At 41.4% G+C, this 21,439-nt stretch overlaps 1 protein-coding gene across 9 annotated transcripts in view; it reads right to left on the bottom strand.

Annotated features, from left to right (window-relative positions):
• The window catches only part of ARHGEF10 (Rho guanine nucleotide exchange factor 10), a 121,176-nt gene that overhangs the window by 93,524 nt on the left and 6,213 nt on the right, over nucleotides 1–21,439 (bottom strand). For 7 of the 9 annotated variants that reach the window (XM_080587746.1, XM_080587748.1, XM_080587747.1 and 4 more), the window contains one exon: nucleotides 15,601–15,676. In XM_080587746.1, coding sequence (XP_080443872.1) covers nucleotides 15,601–15,637 — 37 coding nt within the window. In that variant the 5' untranslated portion in view covers nucleotides 15,638–15,676. Of the gene's footprint in view, nucleotides 1–12,859; nucleotides 12,928–13,268; nucleotides 13,363–15,600; nucleotides 15,677–21,439 lie in introns of those variants that run through there. The other 2 variants (XM_080587749.1, XM_080587750.1) reach the window with 2 other exon arrangements.

Consider the following 21,439-nt stretch of genomic DNA (forward strand, 5'->3'; position numbering starts at 1 on the left):
TTGGCACCATCTGCTTTCCCATTCATTTCCCTTAAACTATTTATAGTTTTAATAGCACACATAAATAGTTAGATAAATAGAGTGGCATTAATTTTAAAGCTGAGATGAGGCTAGTGAAGCTTCACTAATAATTTTCTTTTAAAGATAATACAGAATTAAAACAAAATAGATCAGCACTTACACTTTGAACGTGTGTGAAGCAAACACACTTTGAATACAGTGCAAATAAAGGAGAAAGAAAAACAAAACTCTGACCTTCCTTGCAATCACGTAAATCAGAGATGATCTTAAAGAAGTCAGCTGAGGTTTTTTTCATGCAAAATAAAGGAAGAAATAAGAATCCTAAGCAGGAACAATTCAGCAGTCTGGGACACTGCGACAATAACCCTGGAAGCCCGGGACATAGAAGACACCGCCATCAAAAATACTTGCATTTGAACATATCTGTTTTAAGGTTTTAACAGTGCCTTTGAAGACTGAAAGAAGGCTTCTACGTAATCAGGAATGTAGTCATTGCATTCTGTTGTAGGTATTTTTGTTTTGTTTTTACATAAAGGTTAGCAGAGAACTATGGAACAAAACGAGGAAATGTATCTACTACATTTGAAAAAGTCCACAACAAAGAACGGCCCAAAGACTTCAGGACATGGTAAATATCCATGTTGCCAGAAGGGAAATGTTCATGTTCATATTCTTTTCAACTTTTCCTTTTTCCCTTTAGCAAGCAGTTTTCTTCCAATGCACTTTTTATTTTTTTCTCTCTCAATTTTGCCTCTGGAATGTCTGTAGTCTCTCTCACATATTCACTGAACGTCAAATTTTCTTTTTTTCTAAATGATAAATATTTTAGTCACTTTTATCATATCACCAACTACACTGACCGTAATGAAGAAAAGTAGACATTGCTTCAGATGGAAAATGTCATTTAGTGAAAAAATATTAATGCAGTTGAAGCTAAAGCAAACTGGAAGGAGCTGCTTGTCCTTATTCTGATGTGCAACCTGAAAACATTTCTCTTTTCCACTCATGTAATTTGGATTGCTACTAGATATTTAAGACAACACAGACCTGTTGTCTCCCTTCAAACTGAACTCCATGAATCCTTTAACTTGCTACAAATTCTTGAGTATCCTGAAATAGGGAAAAGCTTTCGCTAAAATCATTTACTAGCTCAAATACATTTAGATATTATAAAATGTTAAAGTGAAGCTTACAAATCAAAGCAAACAGCCAGGCAAAACAATTCAAGTATTTATTATTTAACCTTGATGCATTCCAGAGATGTTCTCTTCAGCCCTCTTTTAAACTGAAAGATATGTTTGCTATTTCAAACCCTTACTTCTCAGTATTCAGAGTCTGCCCAGTTCCTTATGTAAGTCTACAAGACACCGCATAGAAACAAGGAATGGAACTGTGCAGATTTTAGTGCTTTGCTGTTTTCTAACTGGGAAAGTGCTCTTCATTAAAGTAACTGAAATAAATAAAAGTAAAAATATCTTCGTGAAAATAATGAAAGGCCTCAAAATTTAACTTTCTGCAGGAATATATATATATTAAAAAAAATCTTGATTCCAGGATATATATAAAAAAAATCTTGATTCCAGGATATATGTAAAAAAATCTTGACTCCAGAAGGAAAAAGAATTATTCTCCCCCAACCTGAAAACAATTCCAGAAACTGTAGTCCCCATGTGGGTAAGTATATAAGCAGGAATAGATGAAAGCAGATACTTATTTTTCTGTCTCTTTCAAAGCCAGCCTCAAGCCAGAACTACTATTACAGCTTCAGAAAGAGAAAAAATGCACATAATAATGAATATAATCTCTTCTTAACAAAGGTAGAGCTGCGAACTCTGTTTCTTTTCAGAGTCTTGTAACAGAAAATAACTGTTTTTAAAATTATTATCACTTTTGCAAAACTAACAATTTGGGCCCAGATACATCATGCTGACTAGCTTCCAAGACAAATGGGCTCTAGAGAAGTTCAGTTTTTATTTCAGGTGAAATTTTGTAGCAGAGACTCGATACTCGTCTGTCCTGAAAAATGCTAGGAAGTAAAAGGAAGAACCTTAATTGCTCCTGCAGAACTTTCCCAATTTGGCCAACTTCAAACCTTTGAAAAACTGCAGCTGATTCATATTCAGCTGAAACTTCTAAAAGGGTGTTAAAAGACTCGGTCACCACTTGATTAATCTCACAGCTTTTCAGTGCTGATTAGATCGCATTCCTACAGCTAGAAAGCAACAAAATATTTTCTAGCTGCTCACATCTCCCACTTGAGACAGCGACTTCTTCAGCACCAGGAGAGAGAACTGAACTTAAACATTCTTTCACTATGGTACTTGGCCTGAGTGCCTCTCTCTTGCTTTCGTCCCCGAGCACCTATACAGGGAGAAAGGTGAAGAAGAAAGCCAGCTGGCTCACGTGCAACTTGCTAAATAGCTGGATAGGGAAGGATGGAGACAAGTAAGGTGACTGGTGAAGCTGGAGTTCTGGGTGAGATGGAGACAGCACTTTTTTCTGTGGGTAAGGAGGGGTGGTACCCGGGTGGAAAGGGGCAGCCCAGAGGGCAAGAACAGGCCTGGGACCAGCAGAAGAAATGAGGACTCATACAGAAGACACCACTGCAACAACTCCTTTAAAAATAATAGGCAGTCAAGCCATGAAAACCTGTTTCCACATTGAAAAAAAAAATTAAAAAGCACAACTTTTTAAATTATTCAAGTAACTTTCACGTTTGGAATTTCTAATGCCCATTCAAGATCCCCAGGAGCATGCTGCGCTAAGAGCAAGCAAAAGCAACGGCAGCCTCTGAGGTACTGCATTAGTACTTAAACGAACCTAAGGGCACAAGAGGACAGCTGGCTTTCAGGAACCACTATTTACTGACACTTCAAGGCCACTGACTGACCATTTCCATAAGTATGTCCTTCTGGGCATGCGTATGTGCAATTTTCTTCCAGAATTTTCTTGAGCACCGACCTCCACACTGCTCAAAGCCTGCACAATCACTTCCAACTGCTGAGTGTGGCTTTAAAGGATAAAGTCAGGCTGTAGAGATACTGTAACAGCATTTTTACTCAAGGCATCTTTGACAAGACACAAACATCCAGGAACAATCATCCAGGAGCTACCTCGTCACGTCAGGACTCAGCAAACTCAGATCCGCTCCCTCGGTCCTGCCTTCCCAGCGCTGCACCCGTGGAAAGGATGGCGGTGCGTGGCCTCCTCCTCTCCCTGTGTGTAAACTCCAGGCCCCAGCTCCTCCACAGCGCAGGCAGGAGCAGCCCTGAGGCCTGTTCTGGTTCCTGCCAAGATGTCACCACGACAAGGTGTCACCACGACAGCTGAGCACCCTCCATGCCACGGCACGGGGTCAGCCATGATGGCGGTTGTGGAGGAAGGCCCTCCACAAACAGGTGCCCCGGCGGTGCTTCTTACACTTTTCTGGCACACCACCAGTACCCACAAATTAGCTCCTTGTACAGTCACACAGGTGGAAAGTGTCTCCTTTGCTGGAACGAAAAAAAAAAGTCTAACCCAAAACCCCAAAACACGTGAGCTCCCCTCAGCTTACTTCCCTGGAAAGCAGATGGGAGCCAGAGGCTTTCATTCCCCGCTCACACGCAGTTGTGCTAAGCTGGCGTTACAGGAAACCCAGGTCCCCGCGGCATAAACACGTTGCTAATTACTCAAAGCTCACACACACATCCAAAGCATGACCACAACGTGAGCATTAAAGGTCTCTACAGAAAACAGTCACGAAAAAAATAACAAAACCAACAGTACGCATTCAGAACAAGGAGCGTTTCCAGTGGTGGAAACAAAAGCAAAACCACACAAATGAAGAGGCTCTCCCTTCAAATAAACAACAAAGAAATAAGTAAAAACCCCTCTTTGGTATTTCATAAATATACAAATTACATACTAATTACACTGTCAAGCATGTACAACAGAAATTACTCTTCTGGATAAAACGCAAACTTCAAACTCAAGTCAAAAGAACGATAAATCTGCCTGTTCAAGCTTAAGAAAGAGGCTGCTACCAACAGCAGCAGATGTTCGGAAAGATTTACACATACTGCTCACAATGCTAAAAATTAAGCTTGAAGTTAGCTAAAAATTAAGAGTTGCAAAAACCAATGGGCTAAAACAAAAACTATGAACTAGGCTGTCCAGAGAGTACTGACAGCAACACAAGCAGACCTGTTCTGCCTGACTCTACAAGATGTGTTTCAATGCTGGCTACACTATATTTATATTTTGACAGGACAAGGGGCAATGGCCACAAGATATAGCACAGGAAGTTCCGCACCAACATGCAAAAGAACTTCTTCACGGTGAGGGTGACGGAGCACTGGGACAGGCTGCCCAGGGAGGCTGTGGAGTCTCCTTCTCTGGAGATATTCAAGGCCCATCTGGACGCCTACCTGTGCAGCCTGCTCTAGGGAACCTGCTTTGGCAGGGGGGTTGGACCCGATGGTCTCTTGAGGTCCCTTCCAACCCCTACAATACTGTGATTCTGTGATTTACAAAGGCTGCTACATAAAACCAGCATTTCGTGACTGTTTAACTGCCTTCATACTCTGCGCACTGATAACCACTGGTATTGAGTGCCGCTGCCAGGAGCCGAACCCTGGTCCCTGGAAGGGCCATTTTTCCCACCTCAGAAGTGTATTTGCAGATTCTGCCATTAACATTTCACCAAGAAACGTCCCTGATGTACAGAGAGGGAAGTCCTTAAAATGAGGGGCTGCTAGGACAGTATGGACGGGCAATATTTTGAAGTCTGCATGAATACATGATAAATCCCTATCTACACTGAAAAGCATCCATCAGTGTTAAATGCTACTGACTTTCCATTGGTACCGAAGGGGTTCCACCACATCACACTGCTGTGGTCACTGGGACTGAATCCATGTAAACACCACCTCATCTAACACGAGGAAGAGACATCAACACACAGGAACTACACATGCAGCATGACACGGCTGTTGCTAGTGATACGTGTAACTGAGCACAGCCAAGGCTGCCGTTTATATGAATTGCTGAACTCGCCCTGCAATATGCTGCCAAAAGCACAGCCTATGCATGGAAAAAACAGTGAGCGTTCATAAAACGGAAATCAAACAGCAGAAGGACAAGTCACTGGGAAAAATGAAGCATCCAGCTCTGGAAGAGGAGGGAAAGAGCATGCTAGCTAACCACAGGATGCAAGTGTCATGTGAAGAAAGAAAGACAAATTAAGATTTTCTAGGAAAACTCTTTTTGACCACACAGTTGATATATTTGTGGGAAAATAACCATTTTTTTAATATCTCCACAAGAAAGCGTAATCTGGCTTGTCCTTTACTTCTCCACTTTTTTCATCTATTATATCTAGTTTTCCAAACGATTACTTTTACATTGAAGCAATTCTTGTTTAATTGTTTAAGGAATATGCCTTTCTCTAATACAGCCTGTTTAACTCTAATTAGCTTTCTGAAGCTGCTGCGTCATCTAATAATAGTTTGAACTGAAATGACTCGGGAGTCCTACAAGGCAGAAAGTGTCACTTATCCTAGGGGCCAAAAGCAGGTGGACCATGAGATCCCACTTCCACAGAAAGAAAACATACAGTTCAGGTACATAAACTGTATATCATACTAAAAAGAGCTGGAACCCACCCAACGCAGAAGCTGAAGTACCTTAAGTCTTGGACCATGTTTAGCAACATCCTTCCACCAGGCTGACACGTTTTGGATATGAAGTAGCACGGGATTTGCTTTCAACTTCAGATTAGATCTCTTTCTCCTACTTTGTTAGCACCATGCCTTCACGTGATGTAGGCAAAAGGAAATCTGTACTCTGGATCATTAGGCCAGGGCTGAACAACCCTTTATCCAGCAATGTCAAAACGGAAACATTTGCAGTCACTCCCAAAAGCAGAGCTTTTAACACCTAAAAACCTTGACCTTCCTTGGAAGCGTTCACACACTTAGCCTCCTTCCTTCCGTGGTAATGGCCGAGGTGTGGTCCAGAAGCTGCATGCTGCTTTGGGGATCGATTTGTCCTTTTGAACACATTGCAACGGGTTACTTTTCCCCAAAGATAATTCCACCTAACACCGCTCTCAAAGCAGTGCAGGCAACCTGTATCTTCTTGTCAGTGTACTCTAAACAAAGAAAGACTTTAGAAACACATCTTTCACAGAAACTATCATCTGGTACTACAGAAAAACGTATGTGCTAGGACAGAACGGTTGTGTGTTGTAAACTAAAGAAAAGCACTGGAAATATGTTGGGTTTTAGCTGGCTTCTCAGCTAATTCCTGTTGTTCTCTCTTCCCCCAGCCTACAGAGCACTAAAAAGATAAACTGACATGTAAACAAAGTTTAATACACACACTGAAGTAATGGTAAATTCATTATCCCAGAAACTAACGGGGAATAAGCAGTCAACATTAATGCAGAGTTTTAATCCCCCGTTTTTAAGCTCTTTTCTACCTTGTTATTTTAACAATAAGGATCAGCAGTATTGCCTGCCTGATTTCAAGCTTTATTTCAGGCTGCCATGGGTATGAATCATCTGACCTCTGGCTTTGGTTTACAGGCTCAGTAGGGGAACTCCCCCAGGCACGGTCAGCAGGAGTCCAGCTGCTCCCAAATCCTGGCTACCACAGCTCACTGAGGTGGGCATGGTGATTGCTACAGCCTGCCAAGCTCGAATTTTATAGCATTGCCATTAAGTATTGTTTCAATGTGTCTTTGGAGCTCTTCTTTGCCCTGACATATGAAGGTTCTGCTGTAAGTCAAAAAGCACACCTGTAGAATTCAAGGAAACTCATGAAAAAACAGCAATTCTTACCATCCACATTCACTAACCAAACTCTCCAAAATTCTGTTTCACAATATCCTTTTAACACAGCTTCCACCAGAAACTCTATCACCTCAGTATATATTAAGGTTTGAGCTGGGCAATGATGGTGTTTCCTTGGGATCTTACAGTCCATTGGCATCAGAGTCCTCCTCATCACCTCATTTCATCAGCTATGGAAGGGAAAGAAAGCTCTGCCTTGGCCCCAGAACTGGCCACAGACAGCTGACATAATCAAACCTCGTGCTTCATTGCTGCAGCCAGTCCACTTGGGAAATCACGAAGGGATTCCTTCCAACATGAAGAGTCATCTTAAGCACTTAGCTGGCAAACATTCTTCATATGCAAACATGAGAGGGTCACCGAAACAGATGATCAGGTATGTAAGAACACTTCCAGCCAAAGTTAATTTTTCTTCCACCATACTCTGAAATACCAGAGACCGCAAAGACCCTCTGGGCACTTTCACTGAACCAATTCAATGCTCCCAGGAGAACTTCGAGTGTCAGCACCTGAATTCCCTTTGTCTCTCCCTACGACAGCCACACACAGTTAGGGAAAGCCACCTCTCAATATGTGCATCTCCATGGCCCAGCAGCACAAAGATCCTTCCTCCAGTCCCTGGCAAAACCTGTGCGAGCTTAAGAATACTTTTCAGGAACTTTCATGGTTTCACCAAATCAGTTACTGAGCAAGAACAGACTGTTTAACAACGGGATGTATTCCTGCAAAGACCGTTCTTTAGCTGCCTAAATCATCTTCTGTATTTCGTGCAACCATGACAAGGTCTCATTTTCTTCTCCAAGAAGAAACTGTATGGAGGGTTGTAGGGCTTTTTCCCCCGAATATTCATTAAGTACATTTTCTAGGCATAGTTTCAGTTCCTCTCTGCAGAGAAAGTAAGCAGCACCTAATAAATGTTTCATTCAATAATTCAAACACTTTATCTAACATATCATAACGCAAACAACTTTTTACTGGCTCTCATACACAAGATAAAAGAATTCTAACAATGTATGAAAAAAGCTAATATCTCTACATAAACTCTACAGATGGAATCATTGCAGCAGTATAAGGCATGGTTAGTGAATATTTACTGGGATCTGTGACATGGAACTAAACCAAGCCAAACAAAAATCCCTCAGTTATTTGGCCGCAATTTATCCTGGCCAGTTAGCACTAGATACAAATCCCAAAAAGGCAAAAGAGGCAAAGAAAAAATAATTCATAACTTTACTTGTATGCTGGCTCACTGTTTGAAATTAAAATTTTAGAACTTGGCTTCCACAATTACCCCTTGCAAGATACCCCTAATTCCGTTACAGTCTGCTTCTTCATCTTTTACAGAAAGCATATTAATTACCCCAGGAAAAAAAATAAAGTTTTGTTGGCATCCCCTAGAACCCCCTTATCTCTTCATCAACTGTCCTTTTCAATCAGGATATCTGGGCCTTCTCCCTACACACAGCTGAGCAAGTTAAGTCCAGATGTGAAGTCGTATTACAAACCAGCTGAATTAATAGGAAAAAAAAAATACACCCTATAAGTTATTACTCAGAAATAAAGCACTAAATATGATCAAAATGACAAAGTTAACCTCTCAGTTCCATGACAGTGAATCACACTTCATCTAACAAATCATAAACATCCAGCAAAAAAATTACAGCATTACTTCTAAAAAAACGTAATTACATCTTAAATTTTGTTTTCTTTGTATATAATAAAAACAGTAACAGGTTTAATTAATCTATTTCTTTTCATTTTTTCCCCAACTCTCAACCATGTTTGGCTTGAAGAAAAACACGTAATTAGGAGGGACATGTGACACTGTAACTGCATTTCTGCAATGGAAATATTCTTGTTACTCTTTGTTACACAGCTTGTCTGAACTGTCACACGAAATAATTGATCCTTACCTTAACCAGTGCATTTTCATTTATTTACTGAGAGCAACGTGATCTTTAGAAACAAATAAATTGTTCTATTACAAATGGGATGTCAGACACCAGCAAGCTATTGCTGGCTTCAAAAACAAGGGACCATTCATAACTACAATTCATATTCTGTTCTCATTCTCCTGAAATCTTGGCTCCCCTTTTACCATCATTTGTAACTGTCTGCATGCTGAAAATAGATATCTAACAAACAATGCCATTTAGCCTAAGACCAACTCCCTTTATAGCTGCTGTTTAATTTAAACAATGTTCTTACTTCAATCCCCCAATCATGCTAAGTAACATCTTTTTGTCCTACTCTCGTCTGAAATACAAGCACATTTTCCCCACTGTTCTTTGCTTCCATAAACTAAACCGTAAAATAGACAAGTGATTTTCTTGACAAAAGCCCCAGTTTAACTGCCTCTGATTTCTGTGTCAGTCACAAAATCAGCTTGTTAAAACAGCTAAAACCTAAATAAACTATGAAATCCTTCACTAAACAGGACAAAAGTTAATTGAATTATCTAAATGATTTTATATATAAATATATAAATAAATATTTCACAGAATGAAAAGTTCTTCTAGCAGAGAAATACAGTTATCTCTACAGTACAACACTGCAGCTACTCAGCTGCTCCTTAATCCTTATTCAAGGGTTCTTCTAATTTTTTTTTTCCTTGCAATATGCAGTCACCTCAATGGGAACTTTCATGAAAGTACAGTTATTTCTACTTCTGTCTTACTGGAGAGTGCACTGAGATTTGAGGCAGACTTCCTTGTCGGGGACAGAGGAATGACGACTATTTTAGTGTTCCAGCACTGGCAGGAAAACAAACAAACAAACAAAAAAAAAAAGCAGGAAGACACAATCACAGCACTTGATCACATACAGGATATCCAGATTTAAGCCCTTGGCCTCCTCGCTTTATATCTTGCCGTAATGGGAATAAAGAAATATCCCACTTGCAGCCCTAGAGAGCTGATGGTTTACATATAAAGTTGTATAAAATCTCCTAGACACCAGTTGTGAAAGCATATCTTTTTTTTCAGCTTAAAAGACACATGGAAATGTCTCTATTTCAACCCACTGAAGAACACTTCAATCCACAATCTTTGGCAGAACAGAACAAAATTTCTCACCTGGCTTTACTCAAAGCATTGGAGACAGCAGTGTAGGTCAGTAAAGGCGGTAAGAGAACACACACCCAGCTTTAATAGCACCTCATGTTTCCCAAATGAAGTAGAGCTAGAGACAACTGTCTCTCAGGTAAGAAGTGTTTGTCATTAATATGAAGGCTACACAACTGAGTTTTGCACATGGAAATTTGCACATGAAAAATAAGGAGGTGATTCATGACAGCCAACACGACTTCACTAAGGGCCATGTTCTGCCTGACAAACCTGGTGGCCTTCCACGACGGGCTTACAGCATTGGTGGATAGCAGAAGAGCAACTGACATCATCTACCTGGACTTGCGCAAAGCATTTGACACTGTCCCCCGTATCTTTGTCTCCACATTACAGAGACATGGATTTGATGGGTGGACCACTTGGTGCACAAGGAATTGGCTGGATGGTTGCACCCAAAGAGTTGCAGTCAATGGCTCAATGTCCAGGAGGAGATCAGTAACAAGTTGTGTTGCTCAGGGGGTCGGTATTGGGATCGGCGCTGTTCAACATCTCAGAGAGTGGGATGAGTGCACCCTCAGCAAGTTTGCCAATAACACCCAGCTGTGTGATGCGGTTGACACGCTAGAGGGAAGGGATGCCATCCTGAGGGACCTGGGCAGGCCTGACAGGTGGGCCTGTGCGAACCTCAAGTTCAGCAAGGCCAAGTGCAAGGTCCTGCATCTGGGCCTGGGCAATCCCAAGCACAAACACAGGCTGGGTGGAGAATGGATTGAGAGCGGCCCTGAGAAGGATCCGGGGGTGTTGGTTGACAAGCAGCTCAACATGAGCCGGCAATGTGCGCTTGCTGCCCAAAAGTGGATGTTTTAGAATGAGTCCAGAGAACGGTCACAAAAATGTGCAAAGGGCTGGAGCACCCCTCTTACAAAGACAGGCTGAGGGAGTTGGGGTTGTTCAGCCTGGAGAAAAGAAGACTCCAGGGAGACCTTATAGCGGCCTTCCAGTACCTAAAGGGGGCCTACAGGAAAGCTGGGGAGGGACTCTTTGTCGGGGAGTGCAGTGATAGGACACACAGTAATGTCTTTAAACTAAAAGAGGGTAGATTTAGATTAGATAAAAGGGAGAAATTCTTCATTCTTCAGAGGGTGGTGAGGCACTGCCACAGGCTGCCCAGAGAAGTTGTGGATGCCCCATCCCTGGAGGTGTTCAAGGCCAGGCTGGATGGGGCTTTGGGCAGCCTGGTCTGGTGGGAGGTGTCCCTGCCCATGGCAGGGGGGGTGGAATTGGGTGGTCTTTAAGGTCCCTTCCAACCCAAGACATTCTGTGATTCCAAGAAATTCATTCTCGTGATGTCCTTGTATTGAATACTGAAATTCTACTATTTCATTCTAACATAAATAATTTTAATCTCCTATAAATACAAAGCAAAATATACCATCTGCTCCTGACTCCAGAACTGTACTGCAATGGAGCCATGCTCCAAGCCTCATCACTATACATATACCTACCTTGAAAGACTCAATTAATTACAGAACAGAGCATAGGTCTTAAAACTGTTGCAAAAGGCGACTTAGTTTAGGATGACTGGGATGAATTACTGACAAGCATACTCACGAAATACACCCAATACTTTCCAATAGTTTTCACACAGAAATCACATGAGACCATGTCACGTGAATGTGAAGAATATGGGAACAAAGAAGAAGGGACACATGCAGAGAACAAAGTGCAAAACCAGGAGCCTGTCAGACACAGAGTACCTACCCTGCCCCACTTCCCTTAGGCAAAAAGCTTCTCAGGTGTCCATCCCCTGGGGCTAACAGAGATGCCTTCCCTTGTGAAACAGGTCTGATAAAGACTCAAACACTTAAAGGATAAGGCTTTCACTTTGCAAGATCCCAAGATGCTTTTCAAGTAAAGAAATAAACAGACAGAGACCTTATCTCCTCCCAAAATAATAGCATAAGCACAGACTGCCATAAGCGAACACCACTCTAGCATTCAATATCCAACCTCAAGTCGCCGCTCAGCATGAAGATGACTTCTCAACAGGAGAAACACTACGTGGTTCCCGATTCTGAGAATTACAAGCGCTTTAATTCCTAGCTGCAGACTCTGCAGCCCACAGCATATCCTTGTTGTAGGGACAGGTTTGGTTAACTGCACACCAATACAGCAATCAATTAAAAACATACTTGTAACTTACAGCCATGATAAAATTTGTTTTGGTTCAGATTTTAAAGAAGAAAAATATTTCTGTTTTATTTCACAAAATAGCCAGGGAAATTCCTGTGCATATAGGCATTGAAGAAGTGAACGCAAGCTAGTACTATCATCTCAAGCATCAATTTTGAAATAGCTTCCAGGTTATTCTCTTAGCCAAGGAAGCCTTTGCATCTACTCCCCTCCAACTGCTCCCCAGCTACTAACACATACATTCATTCAGAACATGTACGAAGAAAAATAGCAGGGAATTTTTAATCATAGCTAAAAGAATTACTTTTTAAAAACATTCTGGAGGAAGGAACATAAGGATTTTTTTTTCCTAAAGTTCTTCAGTACTTGAATTTGCTCTGGGGTAAAGGAATTAACTAGCACAAACTTGTCACTGCCTAATTAACCATGCATGAATGGAATGTCCAAACAGCTATAAGCAGCTATGTTGCATAAGCATAATAAATGAAATAAATAAAGGTTAAATTCCCTTTTTTTGTGGTCATATTTTCCTATCATACGTAGGTTTTTCCTTTCAAGAAATGGCAGAAGAAGCTCTATTACTGACCTTTACTGCACCTGAACTCACATTTCTCAAATGAGGTAGAGATTCAGATGATTATTGCAAAAGAGAAGACATTATTTAACATGAATTTAATTGTGTAGCTTTCACACACATTCTTACAACATCCCTATTGCGAAGATGAAGGTTTACCATTATCTTACCCCTTTTTATCCACAAGGATTGATACAAATAAGTTTGTGGAAGTTACTTGCCCAAAAACACAGGAAACCTATTAGATAAGAAAGAAAAGGAGATTTATAGTATAGGGTATACACTATAAGTAGAAAAGAATCCACATCACTTTCAACTTCTGGAAAGAAGATAGCAAACTATTCGATCTGTTGCCACAGTTCAGGACTTTAGTTATGCAACAGCTAAAAAGATAAAGCTAAAAGATGTTGCAGAGTATCTTGGACATAGCACACCATGGAAACCTCATCCTCACTACGAACCACAATATCCCACCCATCCGCCCACATTCTGCTCAGCACCTCTGAGCAGACCCCATGGGTGGGCAGTGTATATGCACACCAAGAAAAAAACCTCGACCATTATAAACCAGTTCTATACCTTTTATTCTTTAGATCCAGGTAGGTGAATTTGCAGTTGTACTTGGCCCTAAAATTCTCACCTGCTTCCCACCTGCAAAACGGGTTATAAGAATTACCTAAAAAGTGAATTAAAGTGTATTTTAGTGCAATTAAAATTTGCGTTCACTGATATACCCTTTATAAATATGCTTTTTAAAAAGAATTTGCATTGGTAAAGTTAAAAAAAAATAATTCTAATTCTGATAATTTTGGACGAAGCTTTTTCAAATGACAGGGAAAGCATCCACTGATGCAAGATCAGGCAGAACAGTACCTTGAGCAGAATCTCAATTTATGTTAATAAGCCCAATGCCAGCATATTAAGGAGAAACATGTCTGAAAATAAGCACATGATATACATAGTTCTACATGTCATGAAGAGCTTTGCAGCTGAATTCTGGAATCATATTGAACTATGTAGCCCTGAATTTTTGTCAGAGTGCCCCACGTACTGACAATCTGTACGAAGTTAGGGCTGTTGCCACAATTATTAGATGTCTTCGAACAATGGCAGCTCCTGCTCGAGTGGAAATACTGATTCCTTACAGATGACTCCTTCTCCACAGCACTACATTTCTTTGGAGATAGATTATCTGATAAAAGACAACTTCACAGTAACTGTCACTAAACAAAACAGAGTTAAATTCAGAGTCCTGACCACAATGGATTAGTACAAGGACAGGAAAAGCATTTTGCCAGCAATAATCTCAGTGGTATCTTGGAGCATAAATAAAACTATCAACAACTTTGTTCAAAAAGCTAACCCATTAAAAGCTGATTTCACAATTCTCTGCTTCTCTCACATTCCCAGTTTCCTAGGTAGTATCTAGTAACAGACCTCTGCCCGTGGCAGCGTCCAAGCTAGTGGGAAAGCAATTTTGACCTAGGATGTTTATTCCAAAATTCCTAAAGAGTTATGACTGAGGAGAACCAAGATAAACCCTCTTTCATACTTAAAAAGGTTCATATAGCTATGGTATGAGTTAGTCTGTGAATAAACAATAATATGCTTATTGGACATTTTATTTAAAGTGACCTATACGTGTATTATTAATATACATGTGCTAGCATATACTTTATAATATACATTACCATATGAATTCATATACATGTTATCGCTCATTGAGCATGCAAGTCCAATGTCAATATGACAGACAGAGCAGAAATTCATGGGAAGACTGCAGAAAGTCACTATCTATACAAACTGTATTGGCAACTTTACCAAAATAAGAACAGCTGTACTGGGTTCAGCCACAGGTCTACATAATCCATGTCTCCATGAATTAATGGTTTGGGAAGAGCAAGGTAAAGACAAGCATATACAATACTTCTCCTAAGAAGGCTCCCAGCACCCAACTATTAAAAGCCAAATCCTTTCAAGACTTAAAATACATTAATACCAAACGACATTCAAAGGTGTGTTTACAGGAAATCAAACGAGGTGAAAAACAGCTATAGGCAATATTCTCTTAGAGCAAGCAAAAACGGATAAGACAATGATACAGTGTTTTGTAAATCCAGCCTTTGTGCCCTCTGAAACCTGGGCTGAACTAGCAACCATATGGCTGCCAGCACACAGCAGCCAAGTAGCACCAAGGGCTAACTTTACAGAAAGGGCTCCACAGCCCAGCATACACAATAATATTTCCTAAGTTCATGTGCTCTGACCACAGAGAGATTTAGCCACGCACGCTTCCCCTCTGCTTCCCGTGGGGACACGTATTGGCTGAGCACAGAACTGAAGATCTGGGGCTAGAGAACTGCAGCATCCGAAGGTCCTTCGTCCACAGCCCTCAGCAGACATCGTCCTGATTAAGCAGGCCCTGTGGAAGCAGCACATGCCCTAACAGAGAACAGTTCACCCCCCTCCATCCTCCCAATTCAGACTCCAAATCTGTCCAGGCATTTAAGACACTGACCCAAATATCCTGTCCATGCTGCAGTCTTTGCTTGTTTGTTCTCTACAGGGCAGCACGTGCTGGAGGGCTCATAGCCAACGAAGAACAAGGTGAAGGTGTGATGATATGGTCCAGCCTAAGCTGCCTTAGAAAACGTTTATTTACAGATTTGAACTGTAAAGACCAATTCTGTCCCTGTTTCTACCTCTTACAACACCAGTGAGCAACCTCCAAGAATACATCAGGGTAGATGGCAGGCACATACGTTTCACTGGGGGCACAGTTAAATACCTGCAGGAGTAAGCCCCAGGGTGATAGAGGGGGAGGGAGCACTGGGGAGGTAAAAATACTTTTTAAAATATAACCACATTGTTACTAGGAAAGTACTTCCACAATAAAAATTATTTCCGTTACCTTCTGGAGGTGGGGGAGGGAATTCTTCTGTGTCCATCCTAGTGTATCCACTGCACCTTCAGCAGACTGAAAAACCCTGCAAAAATAAAGGGAGAATGTTTTTTAGATGAACATGATTTTCCAATATACAGACACTCCTTTTCAATTTGGCCAAGCTCAAACCTATTAGCTAATTCCATTATGGAAGAGAGGAAATGTGCTTGGCCTCTTGCTTCAGAAAACATCTAGTCCAAATTTTTATGTACATAGTCCTCAGTATTGGAGCCAGTTCATGTAATGATCTCAATAAGCCAGCTGAATAAAGATGAAGTTTTCAAACTGTTTAATATTCTGCAGGTCCCACTGTGACAATTGCAAACAGATTATTAAAACATGTTATTTCAGCGTCTGTTTGTGGCACATATTCTGCTTCAAAATCTTAATGGGAGGAAAGGAATTCTAGGAAGCTCAGAAGTTTTGATGATCCCTTTCTCCATTTGGGAATCAGAAATCCTAAGTTCTACGTTAGGAGAGGAGAGGACTATCTTAAAAAACTCTTTTTGAGCCACTTCATTTCAACCTCGCCACTGACGAGCAAAATAGCTCAAAGCCCTTAGAAAGCCTCTACAGCCAAGGTATGGAAAGGGTAAGTTGAAGGAGATGGCGAAATTCAGGAACAGCAGAGAAACAATCAGCTAAATGAATCAGGATGTGGAGGTCAACTCATTTGCCACCTGCAGAGAAGTTGGCAGTGGATGAAAGGAAGTGCCTCAAAATAGGATCCAACCTTACAAGGTAGTCGAGTCCAGGACAAGAACAAGTAACTTCAGAGCCAGGGCTCAGGAAGGATTCATACACACACACACGCATCTGTCTGTAACACACAAAATGCTCCACGACACGCCTTCGCTACACAGCGTCCCCTCTAAAGCCTCTCTCCTTATCAGTTGTATCTGTAGAGCTCAAAGGCGTGTTCCTACTTACAAATGTCTGGAATGCATTTTGCCACACCAAAACTGACAGGCAAAAAAAGGGAAATAATAGTTTGAAGAGAAAGCTTTTTTTCTTTATTCTTCCATTTTCTTTATTCTTTTAAAGTTGAATCATCACCGGAACATAGGTTTTCAAATCTGAAACGTGCAACAAATGGTAAACCTCTGGAAGTTTGTCTCAACTCCTCTGCCAAATGCATGTTTAGAAGGAGAGCTAAAAGGCCCTCCATTTTTATTTTTTTAATATATATTTAAACAGGTTGTTTGTTAGTTTTCAAACACGCGGAACTTACTTCAGCAACGATTTTGAAAATAACCGTCTTCCTCACAAGCAAATCCTAAGAACTGGCATACAGAACTGAGCTATGGAAGCTTTCAATTTGCCTTCTGTTTTGATCCAGCTCAGCGACACGCTTCACATTACCCAAGAACTGTGTAGACGAAGGTCACAGACCCAGTGTCCGAGCCCTAACCACTGACCTGCTTTCTCCCATACGAACACGGCAGTTATTCACAAGAAGACAGACAGACTTTCTCTGCCTTATGGGTTGGCTTATATGTTGCATTAATTCATCTCCAAGTTCCACAGATTTTTATCTATTTTTTAGATACAGAGAAAAACGTTCTAGCAGCAAAGGGAGCTTGTGCATTGTGAATTCCAGTAATACCCTCCATAGAAGTAAAATAATTGCCATTTCATGTGCCAGATATAACCATGCCAGCATTCATGGAACGCCTTCCAACACCACCATACGCAAAACTTTTTCACTCTTCTGCTGAGAGACAGAGGAGCTAACTCAAATCAAAGGGATTTAGATCAAGATTAAGCCAGGCAATTTGGCAAAACTTGGCTAGGAGTACACAACCTGTTTGGCATTTGTAAGCTCCTGTATTTTTTCCTCATTGATTCCAGTGACCATTACCACCAACAGAAGTTTCAAACTGTGTAGATACTTATTTAAGGACAATCACAGAAATCAAAGAACGAATTAAATTGGAAGGGACCGCTGAATGTTCTCTCATACACTCAAGAGAGGTCTAACTTCAAAGTTAGATCAGGTTCTTTCTCGTTCAGGCAAGTTTTGAAAGCCCCCGAAGGTGGAGATTTCACCACCTGCTCCTGTGCTTCCCCAGACACATCAGCAAGAACTTCTCCACCACATCCAGCTGGAATTACCCTTGCAGCAGCTTGTGGCCATCAGCTCTCATCCCCTCGCTGTGCACCTCTGAATGAAATCCGGCTGCATCTTCTTCACAACAACCCCTTCTTTTGGGAGCAGATTCTATCTGCCTTAAGAGGATTCTACCCTTTCCTCTTACAGCTAAACAAACTCTGTTCCTGCAGCCTCTCCTGACCTGGCCCAATGCTCCAACCAGGGCAGCAGCCCTGACTGGACTAGCTCCAGTTTGCCAGTCCCTTACTCATACTGGGTGACCCAAACCAAACATTTCAGAGGAAAATCATAAGCATTGAGTAGATGTTATGTCAGTTTAACATAAAATCATTCAAGAAACTGAACTGTGTGCTTTTAAACCACAGAATACCAAAAATTTGTTCCAAAGGTATTTTTTTTTAATTGCAGATAGAAAAAATAGCATAACAAACATGAAACACATGAACTATTATATTCACGCTTATCACGTTACAAAATTATGTACCTGAATAGCTGAACAATTGGCCTGAAATACTGGGTATGACAAAGTACCAAAATACAGAGCTTTTGCTTTTTTTTCCATTTAAAATTGATTTCTCAGGCACGGTATTACCACTAATTACTCAATTACTCAAACCGCTTCCTTCCAGGCTTCACCGAAATCACAGAAACACAGGGATAGAAAGAATCTCTTGAAGTTACCTAGCCCAAAAGTTAAGATTTCCCACTGGCTTCCAGCTGCCCAAACAGTTCACCTGACTCAGCGCCCATCACCTTTTTTCCTTCAGGTGCAGGTTAAGAGGTAGCAGTGGGTGCTGTGGACCATGGTGGTGCTCTACTGACTGCCTCCTTTTCATCTCTTTCTGCACATTTCCCCTGTGTGCCCCAACGTACAACAGATACAGGGTACAAGGTCAAGGCACATCCTTTCACAAAGGCAGGCGACCCTTCCTGGCCAAAAAACTCTCTGCTTTCTCGTATTCTCACCTGGTCCTCTCCTCTCAAACCGTTATGCGCAACAGGTAATGTTCATATTTACAGAATGAAAGAGGGAAGGGAGTTTTCTAACTTCTAATTTCTAACTTCTAAGTTCCCAGTTTAATCCTCCACTTGGAATGGTTCAACCAGATCTACACAAAGAAAATATTCTGAACCTAAGAGCAGCCTAACTAGTGCTATTAACAAAATTTGTAGCAGTGCAGCATGCTCTTTTTCCAGAAGTTTTGCTAGTAACTCTGTAAATTTGACTATCTTTAAAAATCAATAGCCACGTTAAATGCAAGTATTTTGGAAGAAAAAGAATCATATGCCTTAATACACCACAATACACTTCAAAATTTAGATATCATGATGTACTTGGTAAATTGATACTTAAGAAAATATAAATATATTTAAAGTACCACATTAAAATCAGATTTTTTGGGGTGATGTTTCTCATGGAGAGAAAAAATATGCAGTGAAAGCAGTCAGATCTGGAATGGAACTCAAACCAGAAACGTATGAAAACAAAATTGTCCGAGTGTGTCTCCAAGGCCAGCTCTCAATGCTTATTTCAAATTTCCCACCAGGAGTGCCCACCTTTGACCGCAAAAGCCACTATGGAAGGAGATGGGAACCTGCAATGTCCCACCTCAGCCCTTACAATCTCAGGAGCAGCAACACCTCTATAACACAGACCAGCAGCCTGACATCCATAAAACTGAAGTTCTGATTCCACTGCCAACAGCAATTTCAGCAAAGAAAACAAAGGCACCTTTGTACTTGTCCAAAGGCTACAGAAGAAAGTTGTATTCCTCTCTGACTCAGTTTCCCCTCTTGTGACATTGCTGGGATTATCTCAGCTGAGGCTGTGCATCAATAATTTCCTCTAACTGTGGGATAAACAATTGACCACCAGTTTTCAGCCATCAGCATACAAGTAATGAACAACTTGTATTATTATCACTACGAAAATTATATTTTCTTTAAGGAATGTGCATTATATCTTCAGCGACATCAAGATTCTTTATTCTTAATGGTACAGAAAGAATGAGCCAGTGAGCATTAATAAAATTAATAAAAACCAGAAAAGATGAAGCTAGGAGATTGATTTCAAAGATTGACTGACTGTGATTCATAAAGTGCTTAGTGTAGGCAAGCAGCAAAGTAACTTCTCTGGGGAAGTGTTCAAGCCTAAAAATTGAATTAAAACAAAACAACCAAACTGTGAAGATAAAGCCCGTGAATGTCCAAAATACTTTTGTGCCCTTGTCACCTACTCAATACAGCTGCGTTACGCCCAATTGAGTTTCAACCTATTCAACCTATAACTACAGAACTCCCACTCAGTAAATCTTCCTGAAATTTGATGGATAGCCTCTTTTGGGGGTGCAGAGAAGCAAGAAGAGAAAATAATCCAGGAGGAGGAAGGTAAATTTCTTTTGTGTGTACATATTTATTTATTTATAGGAAGCCTAATGCCTGGCTCAGCTAAAGCCAGGTGAAATTTTCTTACCAGCTACAATGCAAACAAGAGCAGATCCACAGATCCGACATTTTTCAGAGCGCATACGGAATCCACTTGCCTGAAAGCCACCTCATTTCTTTTTCTACCACCCTTTCTCACACCAAGCAACATCCTGCTCAAAGCTAGAGAAAACACGGCAGCAAGCACTGAACAAGAAGCAATCTACAGGGACACTCGAAGAACATGGCTGAAGATTGGTATTCTCTTCCCCCCTTTTTTAGCCAACATTTCTTCACCTAGAGTTCCTGCCCAGTACATCATCTGAAGGCAAAAGGCAGAAGACAACAAGGATTCCACTTGCAGGTTTGTCTGAGGACTCCTACCCATGACACAACACTACAGACATGTCAATATTTGCACTCTTATTTCACTCTAAGGATACATTAGTACAAGGCAAACCAGAATCACTGATTCATTCAGGTTGGCAGGTACCTCAGATGGCCAGGTCATCCAACCTGCTGCTCAAAGCCAGGTCAGTTGTCAGGTGAGACCAGGCTGCTTCATCTATCAGGATCCTGAAAATCTCCAAAGACAGATACAGCACAACCTCACCAGGCAACCTGTTCCCCTGCTTGGTTGTCCTCCTAGAGAAAAATACTGCTCTCATACCTAGCTTGAACTACTCCCGTTTCAGTTTATGATCATTTCCGATTCTCCTGTGTTGATAACCTACCGGCCGGTGGGTGCAGGCTGCCGTGAAGCCCCCACAAAGTCTCTCTTCTCCAGGCTGAACAAGCGCAGCTCCCTCAGCCTCTCCTGACAGGGCAGTGCTACGGCCTGCAGCCATCATGGCGGCCTGGTGCCCAGTTCCCTCCCATTTATCCACATCTTGTAGTGGGCAGGGTGAGGTGGGGACTCAAAATTGGACACAATATCCTAGGTTTGGTCTGAGAAGTGCTGAGTGAAAGGGAATCCTTCCCCCTTCAGGAGCAATTCCCCCCCAGGTGCACAACCTTGCACCTGTCCTTGCTGAATTTCACTCAGCCCCTGTCAGCCCATCCTTCCCACCTGCCCAGGTCCTGTTGATTTCAAGAACATCCACTGCTGCTCCCCTCTTCCCCCAGTCTGGTGTCACCTGCAAACTTCAGAAACAATGGCTGGTCACCTTTCAAGTCACGCATAATGCTAAAAAGACACATCCAACAACAGACAACTGGTGCATTTCTCTTGTAACCAGCCCCCAAAGAGGGTACAACAAAAACTACCTC

This window comes from Anser brachyrhynchus, assembly GCF_964034855.1.
Source record: "Anser brachyrhynchus genome assembly, chromosome: 3".
Classification (NCBI taxonomy): domain Eukaryota; kingdom Metazoa; phylum Chordata; class Aves; order Anseriformes; family Anatidae; genus Anser; species Anser brachyrhynchus.